Source organism: Peromyscus californicus, unplaced genomic scaffold, assembly GCF_007827085.1.
Source record: "Peromyscus californicus insignis strain IS unplaced genomic scaffold, ASM782708v3 Scaffold_4__1_contigs__length_199733344, whole genome shotgun sequence".
Classification (NCBI taxonomy): domain Eukaryota; kingdom Metazoa; phylum Chordata; class Mammalia; order Rodentia; family Cricetidae; genus Peromyscus; species Peromyscus californicus.
The window spans coordinates 35,791,961-35,810,540 of record NW_026294562.1 but is presented as its reverse complement, the minus strand read 5'-3'; the positions used below and the strand labels follow the sequence as shown (position 1 = coordinate 35,810,540).

At 47.4% G+C, this 18,580-nt stretch overlaps 1 protein-coding gene across 7 annotated transcripts in view; it reads left to right on the top strand.

Annotated features, from left to right (window-relative positions):
• Positions 1-362: 362 nt before the first annotated feature.
• Smarca2 (SWI/SNF related, matrix associated, actin dependent regulator of chromatin, subfamily a, member 2) overlaps positions 363-18,580 on the top strand; it is a 172,315-nt gene continuing 154,097 nt past the window's right edge. For 2 of the 7 annotated variants that reach the window (XM_052714360.1, XM_052714355.1), the window contains exons 1-2: positions 363-474; positions 14,612-14,877. In XM_052714360.1, coding sequence (XP_052570320.1) covers positions 14,653-14,877 — 225 coding nt within the window. In that variant the 5' untranslated portion in view covers positions 363-474; positions 14,612-14,652. Of the gene's footprint in view, positions 475-1,577; positions 1,690-1,859; positions 2,280-2,456; positions 2,797-6,055; positions 6,207-14,611; positions 14,878-17,881; positions 18,087-18,580 lie in introns of those variants that run through there. The other 5 variants (XM_052714359.1, XM_052714357.1, XM_052714356.1 and 2 more) reach the window with 5 other exon arrangements.

The window sequence follows — 18,580 nt, the reverse complement described above, 5'->3', positions numbered from 1 at the left end:
GATTACTGCCAGCCGAGGGACACGCGGCGCCCGAGTCCTGCAGGGCTGCGGGCTGGCTGTGTGTCCTGCGCAGTTTCTCTGCTCCAGGCACAAACACAGCGGAGAGCCGGCGCCTCGCAGACACACACGGATCCACGCATACAGTAGAGCTGTCTCGATCCACATTCTTGCACACCGCCCCCTGCTCCCCCCGCAAGCTCGGAGTCGCTGAGCAGGGCGAGTGACAGGAGCGTCCCGCCAACCCGCGCCGGGCCGGGCAGGGAGGAGCGGCGCGCGGGGCCAACTGCGGCGCGTCTTCCGGCGCCCGTGGAGGCGGCGAGGGTGGGACGCGGGGCGGAGTCCGAGTTTAGGAAGAGGAGGGGACGGCTGTCATCAATGAAGTCATATTCATAATCTAGTCCTCGCTCCCTCTGTTTCTGTACTCTGGGTGACTCAGAGAGGGAAGATTCAGCCAGCACACTGCTCGCGAGCAAGGTAAATATAACTTACAACTCCTTTCTCTTCTCTCTCCGGCTCCGGCCTCCCGGCTGCAGTTGCAGCCGAACCCCTCCGGCATCGCGCCGCCTTCGCCCCGGATTATGCATCCTTATCCTAATCATTATTTATTGTGCATGCTCGAAGACCAAAACAAACAGGCGGGCCAACCGCTACAACAACAAAAAAGCCCGCCTCTTCCTCGCGGGCCTCAGGTGGAATGCTCTAACGACAGCTCCCGGGCGGCGATAGAAGAAATCAGAAAGTTTCAACCGAACCTCGCCATTCTAATAATAACAACAGTAATAATTACTACTTCAAGGGGGCAAGGGGAAGAAATCCCAACAAGCCATAGCCTTGACCCCGGGCAGGCTGACAGCGATGAGCTGCCAACTCGGGGTTGCAACACACTCTCGGCCAGGTTGCATCCCCCATCCCCTTAAAAGCAGAGGTGGGAGGACCGGTGGCAGGAGAAGGAGAGAGTCTGGGGGGAGTGGAGGTGGGAGAATGGAAGGAAAAGCGACAATTCACCCCGAGCCATCCTCCCCATTAGAGTTGGAAGGAAACGAGAAAGGAGGGCGAAGAGCCCGGGCTGGCGGCAGGGCGCCAACCAACACGGCTGCTACTCGCCTCCCAGAGACTTGTTTAAAGGGCTCCGGCTGCGGGGACGCGAGCAGACCTTGGCGGCGGGAGTAGTCCGGGCTAGCACACTGAGCAGGAGGCGGCCACGACCGCGGAGTCAGTGCCTGCGGGCTCGGAGGTGTTACCTCCACTCCTCAGGTCCCCGCGGGCTAGGGAAGGGGATGTTGACTAGTGACAGGCCTTCAGGCGAAGGGGTTGCCCGGGGGCTGTGGCCGTGGCGCCGTGGACCTCCCTGTCTGGTACCTGGAGGCAGCGCGGGCTGGGGTATTGAAGTTCCGGTTGTCCAACCCGGGTCCCACTGCCGGGGGTGGAAGGAAGCCCCAAGGAAAGAGGTCCGAGGTGCCCGCAGGGCTCCGCTAGCCTGCCCTCCCCCCTCTCTGGGTTTGTTTTCTTTTGCTTGGTGTCTTTCCTTGGCTTGCGCTGCGGAAGCCACGGCTGTGGGGCGCCCGGGATGGTCTGGATGTCAGGGGCGCACAGGGACCCGGGAGAGCCACGGCGGCTGAGGGCTGGGGAGGCCATGATCCGGATAATCCTCTCTGCCTGACTGTCACAACAGGACCCGCGCGCACCCGGGTAGCGGCCGTGGCTTTCGCCCGGGAAGGGAAAGGGCTGCAGTGGGGAGGGAATGCTGTGTGTGTGTGTGGGGGGGGGGGGGGTGGCGAAGGAGAGAGGCGGGGAGAGCCGGTGGGAGCCTCCTCCCAGCGATGACACTCACCCCTTCCTTTTCGCTCCCTGCTTTCGAGTTGCTTTATTCCCATCCCAACCTAGTTCACCGCTTCCCCTGCCTTCCCTCTAGTGCTGGGCCACCTCCCCTCCCGTTGGCGTTGCAAAACCGGGCCACGCCATCTGCAAAGGTGTCGCGATGCACTTCCCCAAATCACCGGTCCAGCGCGCCAGCCCCTGGGCGCCCTCCAGCCACCAAGCTCACACCATCACAGTGCCCCCCGGTGCCCCGCACCAGGCCGCGCAGCCTGGATGCAGTGACACCGCGCCGGGCGGGGCGCAGCGGTGCGGACTCCAGGAGACACCCGCGCTCCGGTCCGGGCGCTTGCGCCGGTTTCCGGTACCCGCGGGAGATCGCCGAGTGCGGGTGTTTGCGTTCGCCCCCGCCGCCTGGATTACATTATTATTTTTATCCGGGTTGCTGTTCGCTACGGATGGTGGTGAGCGCGGGGCTGGCGGGGCTGCCTGGGGGATGGGGGCGGAGGGAAGTTGGACACCAATCAACCCGGAAAAAAAAAAAAAGTTTGGCAGGGCCACAAGTCGGGTGGAGGGGCAGGAGGGGGCGGCGGGCTGGAGCGAGCGTGCAGTGCGCTAGGGACCAGTGCGTGGCGAGCTGCGCGGGCTGCGCCTCCCGCCCGAACCCTCCCGGGAGCCGGACGTAGACCCGGCGGGGTCTGGCGGCGAGAGGGCGGGAGGCGGTGGCGGTGCGTGCGGCGGCGGCGAGGGCGAGTGCGTGGCGCGCGCGAGCGGCGGAGAATCAGGAAGTCACCGCGGCGAAGCGCACAGACATGTTTGATCGCCGTGACATGACGCGCGCGAGGGAGGAAGAGGAGGCGGCGGGGGCAGGGCCGCGGGCACCGGCCTAAGCAGTGGTGTACACCCCGCCCCACCCCACCCCGCTCCCTCGCCGCCCCAGGCGCTGCCAGCCCGAGCCCCGGGCCATTCCGTGTAGCCCAGGTAAGGAGCTTGCTCCCCGGGTCACCGCCACCGCCCGCCGAGCTTTCTAGGTCTTTCTCCGCAGGGCCCCCTCCGGTCTCTGGCTCTCCTTCCTTGCAAAGTCAGGCAGGCAATCGATCGCAGGGAAAACTTTGCAGCGGGAGGCACCGCGCGGGGGAGAAGGAGGCCTCGCGGGTGGCTGTCGTTGTCCGTCCTTTCTGCTCCAGGTCCGGAGAGAGTCTCTGAGCTCTGCGGCTGTTGCACGTTCAAACTTCGGGCCTAAACGTGCCTCCAACTCTCCAAGGACTTACTCCATTAGGAAAAGAAACATCCCAAGCGGTCCACTCTCTCGCGCGGGGCATTGGGGTGTTTAAAGCGAAGGAGGAAGGTGTAGGAGTGGAGAGAGCGGGGGTGTAGTGCAGAATCATTCCTCATTCAGTGTCTGCACCGGGTGTTATGTAATTTTAGTAGCACATGGGTGCGAAGCCCACACTGGGCTTCTCCCTCCTTTGTTTATATAACTTTTGGGGAGTTTTGCCAGGCTGTGTCCTTTTTTTCCCCTCCTCCCCAGTGCGGTGGAGGGAGGTTGGTGCTTTTGAAAAAGCAGAGTGACCCGAGTTAGCCACGTTTTGTAGAGGTGTCATCATTGCGTCCTTCCTAGTCATCACGGTGGCACGTATTCCTTTGTATGCTTAACAATGGAGCATAAGGAAGACGTTAAGGACACACGTTTGTTTATTGCGCGGTGTGGTAATGTTTAAGGTTTCAGTTAATTTTCAAACTTCTTTTCACTTGGTTTGTATGCCTTGCTTGTGGGAACACCTAAGTTGGTTTGAGAGTTGCTTGGGGTTGGGTAGCACAGAATTCCTGTCTAAACCACCCAGTACTCAGAAGACAGTGATAACTCTTCTTTTTAATATAAAACCCAGGTTTGATGTTATGTGTGCACATACTTACAAATGCACATTCCAGTGTTTTCACTAACATTTTCCTCTGGCTTGTGAGACCTCACCTGAAGTTGCTACCCACTAGGAACTCGTCAGGTCTCCAGGCTACTTCTAAGTACGAGCTGGGGAAGGGTTAGGGGGTGTGGCTGGGTTGATTCTTAGGTGGCATTATTATGCAAATAGAGACACACTTTGTCTTTTCAGAATCTAATTGCCCTTTTATTCCTCTAGGCTTGCTGACTTGTTTTTAAAATACTGCCTTTGGATAGTAGAGGAGGGGACACCCAAAAGGGGGCTGGGGGGTGGGGAACTTGGGACCAAGGACAAGAGATGGTAATTGGGTTAAAATACAACTATAAACATGTATGAAAATGCCGTACTGAAACCCATTATTTTATACAGTTATATACACTAAGAAATTTTTTTAAGAAAAAAACCCTTAAGAATGTAAAAAAACAAGGGCTGCAAAAAAGCTCCCTTTCACCTCAAATGTTTACTACTGAAAAAAAAGATTTAGAGACATCCTTATGTTTATAAGGTAATTATTAAAGTAGATTGAGGGGGTAAATAATCCACCGAGTGGAGGAGGTCCATCTACTTTTTGTTTGGGCCTTTGAAAAGTGTGGCCATATTGGTAGAGAATGTTTTTAAATGAGTTAGCATTGGGAGTGTCAGAACCTTTGGCAGGGAGGGAACTGGCCCCTCATGCAGCCTCTCTCTCAGGACTTCTTGTATCACTCAGAGCCCAGCTTTGGCTCTGGCTGCACTGTGGTGTCTCACAGAAAACATTCACCACAGAGCCTGTTCAAAGCAGTCTTAGATCTTTCCTTTTGTTCTTTTGTGAAGTGTTTTTTTTTTTTTTTTTTTTTTTTTTTTGAGCATTTCTCATCAAGTTTCTTGAAAAGTGCTCTGGCCAACACCTGAGGCTTAGAATTGACTGCAATAAAAGTGTGCTTCTTGCACGGTTAGTTCTTGAGTTCCTTCTTATAAGTGCTCCTGACATAATACACCTAGACGGTAAGCCCTTTGCAGGTAATTATTTAAAGCTCTATTTCTTTGATTAAGTTTAAAATAAACCATTCTGCAGGCAGGATGTGTTGGGGGTAGGGGTGGGGGTAAAAGCTCGACTTTCTCTTCTGGAAGGTGGCTGTGATACTCTGTAATACTGTTAATATTTTGACGTTTCATTTTAAAGGCTCATTGTGTTTTGGGGGAGGACCGTAAACAGAGAAGTTTCATAAATTATGAAAGTGGCACTGTCCTCCAGTGTTTCCAGCTTTCTCTGTCCCTTAGGAGTCTTCCTTTGTAAACAAGGCCTTTGTCAAACCCTCCTAGGTCAGCAGCTTTTTGCTACTCTAGAGAAATAATAAATCACTATTTATGACATTTTGACATGTTGCCACGAGGACTGACTTATCTCAGGCACCATGCTGAGGACCATTTCCCCGGCTCAGCATTGTGAAGGAGTGCCAGCCAGCCTGAACCACCAGAAGTTTTGATTCATACTGTTTCTACTTAGGATGCTGTGGGATGTGGATAGTGTGTCTCTTGGCATGAGTGGTCTCAGAAAACTGAGAGTCACAGTTCCCTCCTGTGGTAATTTCTAATGAACAAATGAGAAAAGGCCCCTTGTGAAAAGCCATATTTGGAGGTTGCTTTTGATTTTTTTTTTCCTGTCATCTTTGGGAAAAAATTTTGTGTGTGTGTGGAACTTTTACTATCTAGCCAGTTAATAAAGTTATGAGTCACTGCATAGTAGTCAGGAATAAAAAATACAGATGCCGGTAATTTATTTGGTATAGTGTTCAGGAACTTGTAGGTATTTGTTTGTTATTTTTCTATACAGAAAGTTGTGACTTTGTGTTTACCAGAGAACATAGGAGTCTAGCACTAGGCCCTGCCAGAGTTTATAAAATAGCATATTTATTTGCCTTATCATATATTTATTATGAAAGAGCATATTTATCACTAAGTTAAATGGGACCTTGCAACCAGGGTTTGAAAGACTTTATGCCCTTGTTACTGTTTCATTATAACTTTATTGTTTGTCCACATTTGTTTAGCACCTTTCCTTGAAAGTGTTCAGGACATAGCAGCGCTTTCAAGTACTAAGGTGTTTTTTTTTTTTTAATAGTGTTTAAATACTTGAATAATTATACCTCAGCAAAACATATAAGGGATCTGATGAAGTACAGTAGCTAAATGGTGAGGGCTTTGAACATTGACTAGAAGCACCTCATTAATTCACATTATCTCACATGATCATCTAGAATGATGAATTGGATAGGGTACAGATTTTGATTTTTTTTTTTAATTTGTCAGTCTTCCTGTTCCGATATCCGAACTGCTGGAATTACAGTTGTGTATCACCACACTCTCTGCTAAGGATGGAACCCAGGACTTGGTGTATGCTAGGCAAATACTCTGCCAACTGAGCCGCATCCCTAGCCCACGATTTATTTCTGGACTTCTGGGAAACTTGGTGTGAGTTGTGGTATTTTACTGGTTCTATGAGGCCGATGGGACATTCTGACAGGTATATTCAGGCTATAATTCTGGACGATTTAAAGCATCAACAGTATTGCATTTTTATGGGGGTAAGTGTCAGTCTTATACCAGTATATGATCTACATTTGTGCAAATACTACTGTATTAGAAACTTTAAAAAAAAAAGGTATTTAATCTAAGTATGGTCTGAGATTTGTAACTGATGGATAGAATCCCCAGAAGTTGAGGCTGAAATAGAACATAGTTTAAAGGCCTTTAAGGTGTAATTATAATCCCCTCTTCTTTTTAAAAACTGGATTTTGCATTAGGGAGTGAAAATTATGGAAAGGAAGGAAGGGAGGGAGGGAGGGAGAAAGAGAGAGAGAGAGCAAGCTAACTGTGAAGAACTGTAGTGTGTTGGCACTCAGGTTACCTGAGGGGGTTCTCTGTGGATCTGCATTCTTGTTGGGCTTTTCTTGTTTGGGATGCTTGTACATTTCTTTGCCTGCTGGATGTGGTATATATACTGCAGTTTCTGCCATCCCTTTGGGAGATGAGCCATCCCTATGGAAATTGAATGTCTGGGAGGAAAGCTTCCCCTGCCCCCAGGCTTTTTAACAACTGGACACATAATAGCTTGGCAAATATTTGCAGCTATTCTGTGGTTTGCTGTTCTGTTCTGAAATGCCATTAAGCAAAGCCCAAACTTCTGTTAAAAACAAAAACAAAAACAAACCAGTGGTCAGTAAGAAGTGATGTGTTTTCCAGAATGTACCCCAGCATCTAAACACAGGAGAAGCAAGTGACCTGCTGAACTCTGTGACAGAGGCAGATCAGGAACAGATCTCTTGACTTCATGGGACAGATAAAATCTTAGAGAAGGGTTAGGGTTGTGGAAGAACAGAGCGAAGATGGGGGTGGTGGATGCAGGTCACCTGAGATCAGAAGAAAGCCTGAGGTCACAGGGACTAAGCTTGCACAAGCCTTGGGAAGACCACTGTACCTGTTTTGACCTGTTTGTATATTCAAGTTCACACTGAGAATGGAAGATCTTAAAGGGATCCTGACAGTAATGAGCATCTGTCTATGGATAAGCTCACAAGGTGTCTGCACACCTTATATTTTATTTAGTTCCTCCAAAACTAAGCTTGATGCTGGCTTTCCAGTGTGCATCTGAGGTAGGTAAGGAGCTTGAAACCCAAAGAGGTTCAGTGGACCTGTTGATGACAGACTCATAAATGGCAACTGTCAATTTGTACTGCAGTGGGCTGGAAGGGTTCATTGTTGAATTCTGATTATAACTGTGTCAGCCAGGAAATGTTGGGCATATTAAAGATCAGCTGGGCTGGGCTGTACTTTAATGGTAGAGGGATTGCCTAACATGTACACGTTAGGCTCATTTTTCCAGGTTTCATCCCCAGTGCCACCAGGCTGTCCATCACATATATCACCCCGGCTCACTCTGCATGTAAGCCTACACGTTGAGTTTTGCTCCTAAGTAAAAGTGAGCCTGCCAGCCAGATTTTAAGGCATGCATTTCATACTTTCAAAAAAAAAATTATTTTCAGTGTATAGACGAAATTGTCTTAACAGAGAATGAAGCGGCAACCATTGATTGTTATCAGCATCCTAGGATGAGATCGCTTCGGGAAAGAGCCTTTGCATGTCTGGGAAGGACAGGCGTGTACACAACATGCCGGAGTGGTTGGTTACACTTCAGGATGCCCACTTTGAAGCTAGTGTTGGATGGTTTGATCGGCTGGCTTCTTTTTATGGCCAACAGCCTAGCAGTATGTGCTCACATGGATTTTAGGAGTGAGTTAGCCCTTGCTTGGTTCTGTTCTGTGAGTCTCAGATTAGAGAGGTGTCTTGTTTCTGTATTGAAGGGGCCTCTTACATTTTGGATTGCCTGATAAACACCCTTTATAAGACATTTTTTTTTTTCCTGTGTGGAAACGTCGGTCCTCACTAGTGTGGTTTAGTGTACATCATAGGTGGAGGACTGCTGTGGGGTGGCAACTCAGGATCTGTGGAGATAAAAAGGTGAAGCCAGGATCAGGCCCAGGCAGTGCCAGAGCCCACGAGAGTGAGGGAGGATGGGGGATGGGGTGGTGGTAGTAGTGGGGTGTTTGTGTGTATGTGGGTTGGGGCGTGGGGGAGCGACTAATGAGTCCAGCACAGTTTGTTGTTATTTTCTCTGTGCGCCGAGCTTCCTCCCGGCCTTTGCCAGGTCTAACTCTGGGCAAGGACGGTCCCAAGGCAGTTTATTTAAAGGCAGGGCAGCAGCTCAGGCATGTCCTAAATTTGTTTCCCTGATGGAAAGATGAAAGAAAGTTCACAGAAGCCCAGTGAACAGAAAAGTTCTCATCCAAGCACTTCTTAAAACATATATGCCTTTGAAATGAATGGCAAGCCAACATGAATAACCATGAGAATGTGTTTTCAATGCTTTTCTAGGGTTTGGGTGGAACAACTTACATTAGCTTTAGGCACAGCATGATTGGTATCACCATCACAAATTATATCGGGAACTGTTTACAGTTGCACTTCTCAGGCTAAGCGGCAGAATGGGCCTCCAGGATGTGTAACTAACTATGGGGCAGACCACTTTGGCTTCTGAGCAAGAGGCTCCTGGTAGACTTATTGCCTGTTACATCCTGGGTATTCCTCACATACCAAAACTAATGGTGTGCTCTGTCTGATTCTAGGCAAGTGGCTACCCCTTGTGAAGGAGTTCAGTTCCTCTAGAGAGAAGGCTATGCAGAAAAAAAAAGCCAAGCAGCCCTTCTGACCAGAGACTTCTGAATCAACAGACAGACACAAAAGGACCCTTATCTTGACTTATCTCCAAAGCCTTATCGCTCTCCTGTAACAGCCAGAATGCTGGCAAAGGCTGAGTTATTCTTAGACTTGGGACTAAGTTCTTATTTATGATGGTCCACCTTTAGCCTGGCCCTCAAAGTCTTCCTGTAAAGTGAGCTGTGGGAAAGATTGGCTGGAGTCTTGGGCTGTCTCCAAGCTTCCTTAGAAGCTCTGGTGAAGGGCAGTTTAGGGGGTGTTGTCCAAGTTAGTGAGTACTCCCCAACTCTTCTAGTTTCTAGAAGGTTTTATTTTTGTGTGTGTGTGTTTGTATATCCACTAACCCTTCCCCGAGTCTTTTACTCCTCCTTGGGTGTCATCCCCCACCCCCCCACCCCCGTTGCCTTGGAGACAGTTAGCTGGACCCATGCTAGTTTTGGATGATCTTCCACCTTTTTCTCTTGTTGCCTTTTATGCCTAAGTTTCCTATTAGGGGTGTGTGTGTCCATCCCCGTCCCTATTGTCCCCCGAAACTGCCCTCTGCCTGAGACACTCAGTAGAATTGAGAGTAAATACATAAAAATGGATCCTTGGGTGTTGGGCTAAGTCTCATAACACTTTTGGGTAATGATGTTTCCAACTCAGAATCTCTTTAGGGCTTGGCTTCTCTATACTTCATCCCTTGATAAATAAATATATTGTCCCAGCCAAATCTTAACTGTTGCAAAACACCTGCGCCATTGTTTCCATCCTTGTTCTTTGTCTCCCGTTCTCCTCCTGTCTGGCCCAGCAGTGGAACACATTTCAGAGCTGCCAGGATCAAGCCGAGGCTTGCAATCCCGAAATCAGTGTGGTCAAGACCGGGCATTGGCCAGTGGATCTTCTCCTGATTGTGTCCTTAGGAATCCCCGTCGTCCCTTTCCTTTGTCTCCAAAGCAGTAAAGAGAAGATGGAGGTGATGGTTGTCGTGCTGGGCACAGGAGCTCAGGTGGCATATCCTTGTACGGCTCTCAGGGATTTTGGACCCAACTGGGGCAGCAAGGGGATGAAGAGATGGGAAACAACACGTAGATAGTAGACTGGGATGGAGTGGACTTGGCTCTCTTCTGGAGAAACCCTGGCACCCAGGACAGTCAAGATGTTTAGTATATAGAACTGAACAGAGAGGCAGTGCTGTTGAATACAGTGGACAACGAGGTGGGGTTATTGCGTACAGATAAACAAGGAAGCAGGGTTTATGGTACCCAGCTGGATCAAGGAGACAGGTTTACTTAAGCTTAGTAGAAACAGTCTCTGAAGGGAGGCAATCTGGAGGCTAGAAGCATCTGGGGTCAGGGAGAGAAATCTATGGTGAATGTCTTCTGCATAGTCATTATTTGCACCAGGCTCCCCTAGAAAGACTTTGGCATCCCTCTGAGCCCCGGACTATGGGGTACTTGACATGGCCATGCCTTTGTGAACAACACGTGTTCACTCAGGACTCCGCTCCCTTGCGGCTTTCTCCACTCCCTAAACTCTGCCGGAAAGTAGAGGGCTCAACTAGCCTTAATTGGGTGGCGATAGGCTTTGCCCTGGTAGATGCCCTGCTTGGTCAGTGCACGCAGAGTCAAAGGATAAAGTGTTCTATGAGAAGTTTTGCTCCCGTGACCCACGTGACCATGGACGAGCCAGGCTCTTCTTTCCGGGCTTCTGGCCGTCACCTTTTTGACGGGAGCCGGACACCCTGTCTCCTTATTTCAAGGGATCGGAATGATTATGAAGCACATTAGGTGTGCTTAAATCCTACTACCCACGTGGAGGTCCTTGGGATTTCCTGGATTGCAGATCCACTGGAGTCCTCAGCTTTGTCTGGGTTGTCACAGTTGAAGTGGTGGCCCTTAAAATTCCATGAAGTTGAATTCCTTTTACTGTGCAGATGGAGGTGCCCAGCCTTTCACCAGGAGACGGGTAGGAAGAGGGGGACTGGGGCTGATGGCTGTGGGATTTGGAGTTGGTGGGAAGTGCAGCCATGGCCTTTTACTTTTAAAAGGACACACCCCCCCCCCAACTGTAAAGTCAAGAATGTCTGGGTGAAGGGGACAGGGTGTACAGCTGAAGAATTCTTGCCAAGAACACAGTGGCCTGGCCCTCAGGGCGCCCTAGTCTTGAGGCAGAGGGTAACATGGCAGGGAGGGGAGGGGGCTGCACTGCCTGTGTATGGGCGGCAGCTGTGCTGTCCTTCAGGAATATTCCCTTCAGCGTATTAGCCACATCGCTGTTCCCTTCTGAGACAATGCAAAACCCTGTCCCCAACAGAAAATGAAAATAGACTGTCGGTTTCATGACTTGGTCAAACTATCACCCAGACTGAGCCCTGCTCCTCCTCCACTGTGCTCCTGGGACCACCCTGCCCCTTATCCCCGCTGTCTAGAGCTTTGAAGAAGGATGAAAGGGGCAAAGGTTTGAGTGGTCACAAGGGGAAAGAGCAGTTGGTCAGGCTAGCCTTGAAGCTCCCATGGCTGGCTCGGTGACAGCATGCTCTCTGCCTTGAGATTGGTGCCTCTGGAACCTGGAGCCCTAAGTGTCTTTATAATAATATAAGATTGTGCCGTTGTGCCTTTGAACTAAAGACTAGAGTTGCCAGCAGAAATTTAGAAGAAGAATAAGCCTAGGACTACTGGCCTTAGCTTTGTGAGATCTTCCTGTCTGGACTTGAGTGATGGACAATCCTGGTTTTAGCATAGACGCCCATTCAGGAGCTCTGTCAAGCACAGGATCAGATGAGGACTTTGAGTTCCTCTGGATAATGGTAGATGCCCAGTCATAGACAGATAGATAGGTCACTTGAGATACTCCCATCCTAAGCCTAGAGAGAGTCAAGGGACCCCATCGGGGAAAGGACCTTTCCAGTGCTCCAGGGTATAGACTTAAGACAGAAATCAGATCTCTGGATTCCATTTGAGGTTAGCCATTATCACCTTCGAATCCTGAGAGTCTAGATCTTTACCATTCCCTAGTCACATGACCCAGGGTTAAACTATGCTGCTTCTCTTAGACCTATACACTCATTACCTCCATGAGTCTGCGGAATCTCTTATTATGTAGTTTACATGTAACATGTTCCTATATTAACATTCCACTTAATGTGCTCCAAAGCCTCCCATTTCCATCCAAATATACTTTTCCTCATATGAAGTTTTAGTTTCCGTAAAAAAGAGGAGTATTTGTTTGGAGTTGTGTGTTTTACAACATCTCAGAGATTCCAAATGAAAGTAATAATACGTGCAGAATGCAGTCACGGATTTATACATATTAAAAATGTAAAACAAGTGGTAGGAATATCAGGCTAACCTGAGAGTTTGTGTCTTCATTGTTCAAACTTGTACTATATTACCAAAATACCTACTGAAGCCGATTTCACAACAAACCATAACAGGAACTAAGTAATTTCCTTTAATTCACTAAAAAATGAAGGGGTGTATCAGTTTGTTGATATACATGGCAGAACATTATAACTTGTAGTGCCCCTGAATTGACGTCAGCTTCCTAAGTTTAAAATGCTGACCGAACATGTTTGTGTTTGTGTGAGAGGTAGGTGGAAGACAAACACAGAAGTTATTTCCACCTGCTTTGTTAATCACAAAAAATAAATAACACTTGGCTCTTAGGGTATTTAAGGTTATAATTCACCCCAGACTCTTCTCTGTTTGAGTAAGTACTTACATTGAGTTCCCATTTTAACTTCAATTTGTTCACCAGAGTGGCTTATGTTTTTGCCTACCCTTTAAAAATTTCTTTATTTATACACCTCAAACTCTGGTTAGTCTTTAGTTTTGATTTACAAAATTAATTGAATCTACTTTCCCTTGACATTTTGCTTGCTGTTTATTCACCCAGTTTTTGTTTGTGTTCATGTTGAGTTTCGGTCTCGCTCTGTAGCCCAGGCTAGCCTAGATTTCTCAGTGGTCCATCCTCCGTGTCCCAAGTGCTGGCATTGCAGGTGTGAACTGCCATGCCTGACTATTAGCAGGTATTTTCTGAGCCGGTAATGCATACAGATTGAAGGTACTGGGGACACAGGATTGAAGAGCAAGGCTCTGCCTTCCTGGGCCTTGCTGTCTGGAGATTCAGTAAGTGAACAGGAATGGAGCTGATGTGGCCTTTTATACTTTTTCTTCACTTCCCTCTTCACTGTGAAGGAGCTCTGTTCTGGATGACTAGGCTGCTAGTCTAATTATACCCCTGCCATTACATGGTAGGTAAAGGAGTCACTTGGGGGGGTGTGGGTGCCATTCTGTGTTCTGTGAGGTTGACAACAAAAATATTTCCCTCCTGTCCATGTGTGCCTGCCGGACAACTCCTGAACATGGAACAAGGATTATTATAGTGGCATTCAGCTGTGTTGCTAGGATCGCTGATCTCTATGGGAATTTGGAAAACATCTGATTTACTCATTTTGACTCGTTAGTTATCCAAGGTGCAGTGACTCAGTCAGTCATTTCCTAGTGGAGGAATGGCAGGAAGGCTTGGAGGCTGGGTGACAGAGTAGTGCTCAGTTAAGTCTGGAGAAACAGAATGTCCATCCCTAAACACAGGCAGCTACCCTCTGGCGTCCTTGACCAGGGGCCTAGCACAAACCTTGGGTTCTGTGACTTGTCTGGGAGGAGGCTAAGTTGTCTTTGTCCATTTTGATTACTTCCGGCCCAGTAGATGTGGTGGGTAGATAAGGCATTCAGACTGTGGTAGTTTGGGATTTGTTGTTTTTGTTTTGGCTTGTACTGTGTTACCTGACTCCAAGAAGCATCAAGAGCTTACCTAGTAATTGTGTCTGAGTGTGTGTGAACCTGTACTTGTGTGATCCCCATAGCTTCTTTCTTTTTCTTTTCTTTGTTTTGTTTTGTTTTTTTCAAGACAGGGTTTCGCTATGTAGCCCTGGCATCCTGGAACTTGCTCTGTAGACAAGGCTGGCCTCAAACTCACAGAGACCAGCCTGCCTCTGCCTCCCAAGTGTTGGGGTTAAAGGCATGCCACCACCACCCGGCTTGCTTTCTTCTTTTTCTGTAATTGGGACTTCTCTTTTTATTATCAATTGATGGACTTGTATCTCCCTCCTCCCCTTTAGCCATCTAGAATTCTTTGTGAAGTTTTTATTGCCTGTTGGCTTATGAAAACGAGTCTTGGCTGGGTACTTATTTGTAAAGGATTTTCTATTCCAGTGATTTTGGGGGTTGGGGGATAGGTGGGGTTTGCACTTAATGACTTCTAAGGTGTCTAAGCCAGTCTATAATGGAGAGTGTCTGTTGTGTTTAGTCAAAAATTTCAGACTTGTTTAGATTCTGCTTATGGGTTACATTTCATTTGCTCCACTGAGTCTCTCTGTATCCTGGATGATTTATGTTCCTGGGGAATCACTTAGAGTATGTGTTTTTTAAAACAAGTGGTCTTCATAAAGACTGGGGCCCAGGGATATATATCACATTCATTCAAACATCTGGAGGAGACAGAGTAATTCTGTTTGATGTTAGTTATAGAAATGGCACCATCAAATTCTAACAACTGTTTTATTTGATCTTAACATCATGTTTAAAACATTCCTTTCTTTTCTTTTCTATCCCCCTCTCCAGCTTAGTGTCACTCTGCTGACTGGCAGAGCCAGGAGAAGTAGATGTCCACACCCACAGACCCAGCTGCAATGCCCCATCCTGGGCCCTCGCCAGGGCCTGGACCCTCTCCTGGACCAATTCTGGGGCCTAGTCCAGGACCAGGACCATCTCCAGGTTCTGTTCACAGCATGATGGGACCCAGTCCTGGACCCCCCAGTGTCTCCCATCCTATGTCAACAATGGGCTCTGCAGACTTCCCCCAGGAAGGCATGCATCAGATGCATAAGGTAAGGTTGTGTGAGCTCTCTCCCACTTCGTGTGTCTTCCTAGGCATGGCTGGGTAGCATTCCTGATGACTCTTCCTGCTTTCTCCTGTTGTTAACATGAGGATCTAGCTAGAAATCTGTGTTAATTTGAGTGTTATTAAAAACATTCCTATAATCCCAGTACTTGGGAGATTGAGGCCAACCTGAACTATGTAAGGAGAGTCTGTCTTAAGAAGCAAAAACAACCCTCCCCAAACTAATGTAAAACACACTGCCTTTGCTGTATTTTCACTGTTACAGATGGCCCAGTAATAATGATGTATTTAAAAAAAAATACGAAAGCCGGGCGGTGGTGGCGCACGCCTTTAATCCCAGCACTTGGGAGGCAGAGGCAGGCGGATCTTTGTGAGTTCGAGGCCAGCCTGGTCTACAGAGCGAGATCCAGGAACGGCGCAAAGCTACACAGAGAAACCCTGTCTCAAAAAAAAAAAAAAAAAAAAAACCAAAAACAAAAACAAAAATACGAAGGTCTACCATACGATGTGAGCAAATTTGAGGATTAGTGGGTTACAGGTATTTTGTCTTGATGAGTAAGTACATTAGTAAATAAGACTACCCCCTCCATCTCTCATATAACTTAATCATCCATAAATCAATATATTGAAAATTGTTCTTCCCTAAAAATCTTGAAATTTATTTGATAAGCGAGATCTTTCAGAGTGAAAGGTCAAAGTCTTTTTCTAAAGATATTTCAGGGCCTGAAGAGATGGATCAGTGGTTAAGATTGCTTGCTGTTCTTACAGTACTGACATTGGGCAGCTCACACTCACCTGTAACTGCAGCTCCAATGACCTGGCCTCTTTTTCTGGACTCCTCAGGCATCCTCATGTGTGGCATGCATGATGCGTGCGTGCGCAGACACATATACACGTACACAAATAAAATCTTTAGAAAGTATATTTTCAAAAGACTTTATTAAAATTAAATATTTTCTAGGGAACTTTTCCTTGATTGGTTTCTTGAGATAAATAGATAGCTAAGATTGGCTCCAGAGTCTCAGTTCAGTCTCTAGTGTGGCGAGTGAGCCGCAGTGGGGAATCTTGGGAATTCTCTGTCTCTGTGAAGCAGCCTTATTCTCGTTCAGAAGATCTGCTTGTTCATTTCTATTATAGTTCCTAGCGATCCTTTCTATATGAGATATATGCTATGAGGATGGCCACATTAGTACCTTTTGGCATTGAGCCCTTCGAGGAGATGCTAAAGACAGCCTTTTTGAGAAAGAAAGTTCCTCTTTGGCTATTTGCTTTCAAGGTTAGCAAAGCAAAGAAAACCAATAAGGGCATCATGTATTTCCTAAAGGTCTTGCCTCATGAGACAAGTGCAGGCTTTAAACTCATGTGGATGATATCACGTGTGGGGCTGCCCCTTGTACATGCAGCACATACATCCGGGTTCTCTGGAGAAATAGAACCAATGGCGTATGAGAGATTTATCCTGAGGAGTTGGCCTCTGGAGAAGTCACACAGTTTGCAGTCAGCAGGCTGGAGACCCAGAGGAGCCAGTAGGAATCAGAAAAGTGAATCCTGTAAGCTCTAGTGAAGGTCAGGAGAGCAACTAGCAGCCGAGGTCAGGAGAAAACAGACCTGCTCCTGACCTTCAGCTTTTGCTGTCTTCAGGCTCTGCGTGAATTTGGGATGATGTCTGCTACACAGGCCAGGGTACTCTGCTTGCTTCAGTTGACATTCAAATACTAACCTCATCTGGAAACCCCTCGAAGACACACCCAGACATAATGCTTACCACGTATCTGGAGACCTGTGGTCTAGTTGAGGTGACACACAGTTATCCATCACAGTAGACAAGTGCTAGAAGACACTTACTTGAAACAAAAGCATCTTCAGGGAAAGGGGTGGGTCTTCCCTCACTTTACAGGACTTCAGGTCATTTTCAAGGTGTAGGGTGTTAGAACCCCAAAGGGAAGGTCTGCTTTTAAAAAAAAAGTTATCTGATGATTTCCAGATCAGAAAAGTAGTATGTGCTTATTGTGAAAAGTGGAACAGTACCAAGATAAATGAGCTAATTACCCAAGGAAACAGGTGTATGTGCATTCCACACCTTACTTTTTCCATATTTGGTAAAGGTACAGTATAAGCACTGGTATGCATAGACAGGTGTGGGTTTTTTTCTAATCACAGAACCATACTGCCTCTCTTTATTACTCTGAAACATCCTCTTTGTATTTAAGAATGTGTTTCTGTAGTATCCCCAAGTTTGCATACCACCTTTTTCTTTGTTTGTGATAGAGTCTCATGTAACTCGTGCTGGCCTTGACATCACTATGTAACCCAGAATGGCCTTGACCTCCTGTTCTCCTTCCATCTCTGGCCTCCTGGGATTACAAGTCTGTGTTGTCATGCCTGGCTACCCTACTTTAAAAAAAAAAAAAAAATCCGTGTTTGCCTTGTTAGATATCTACAGAACTAAAGCCTCTTGTTTCCCCTAGCATATTATGGGGTGACATCTTGACGTACTGAAGTCATTGAACCATCTCATACCGTGTTAACTTTGGGGTTATCCTCTAGATCTACCCTGCCCTTGTAGACTCTGTCTGTGTGTTACAGAACCTTGGGATGACCTGAGGGTAAAGGCCTCACCACCTTCCAAATGAAGGAAAAAATGTGCAGGACATGTTTAGTTAACCTTTGTGATCGAAGCATTTAAAAATTAAGTGTGTGGGTGAGCGTTGGTCCTGCCCTGCTTTGCTATTGTTTTATTGGTTGTCATCTCTTCTGGCCCATGGCTTTTGTCTCATATTTTCTACACTCCTGGGTACTCCTTTTTGTTTTGTGTTTCTCTTGCCTGTGAGCTTGGCAGTTTTCCCTTTTGAGCCTTGCAGATCTTGCCATCCTGCTCTCCCTCCCTTGCAGCCCCTCAGCTAGCTCTCTGCCAGAGGACCTGAGTGAACTCAGGGAGCGCACACCTGCTGGCCAGATGCTGTCACTTTCTTCATTTTTTTTTTTTTCAGGCGGCTGGGTTCCTTGTCTTCCTCCTCCATCTCCCTCTGAGCTTCAGCTTTTCGCTTTTCAACATCACTGAAAATAAGTAAACAAGCGGCCTAAATACATCTGCTGCATGGCTTTGATTTCCTCTCTATTATTACTACTTACCAGACTCAGTGACACTCTTTATACCAGATTCTTCCCATTTTTCTTCTGAACATCCTCTTTATGGTAAAAATTTCCCTCTTTTCAAGTGCGTGCTTTTGACTCTGCAGAAATTAACTTTCTTTTCTCCAAAACTGCAAACACTCATACTTTCTTGCTTGAAGTAATTTGGTTTTTATAAACTCTTGGAAATGTTCCTTCTAGGCTGTTTTGAAAATTGCTATTACAGTTTGGGGGAAGAATAGACTTTTCCTTTTCCAAACACATGCTCCATTGCCTGATTCTGGATTGGATTAACATCAGTTCAATAGCGCTGTATTGTCTGTCTCTCCCGCTCTGGGCCTCAGGTCCCATGTCCAGCCCCTGTGCGTGGTACTCATTTCCAGCTTGTGCCTTTAGCCTCTTCCGTTTCCTCCCTCTGCAGCGTATCCCCCCCCCCACTGCTTTCACACCCTCCTTTTCAGTACTCACCCCCCTTTGCTTCTTGGCCCTGTATGTTCTTCTCCTTCCCAACTGCCATGGAACCTTCTGGTTGAACTTTTTAACTTTCCTTAGTTCAT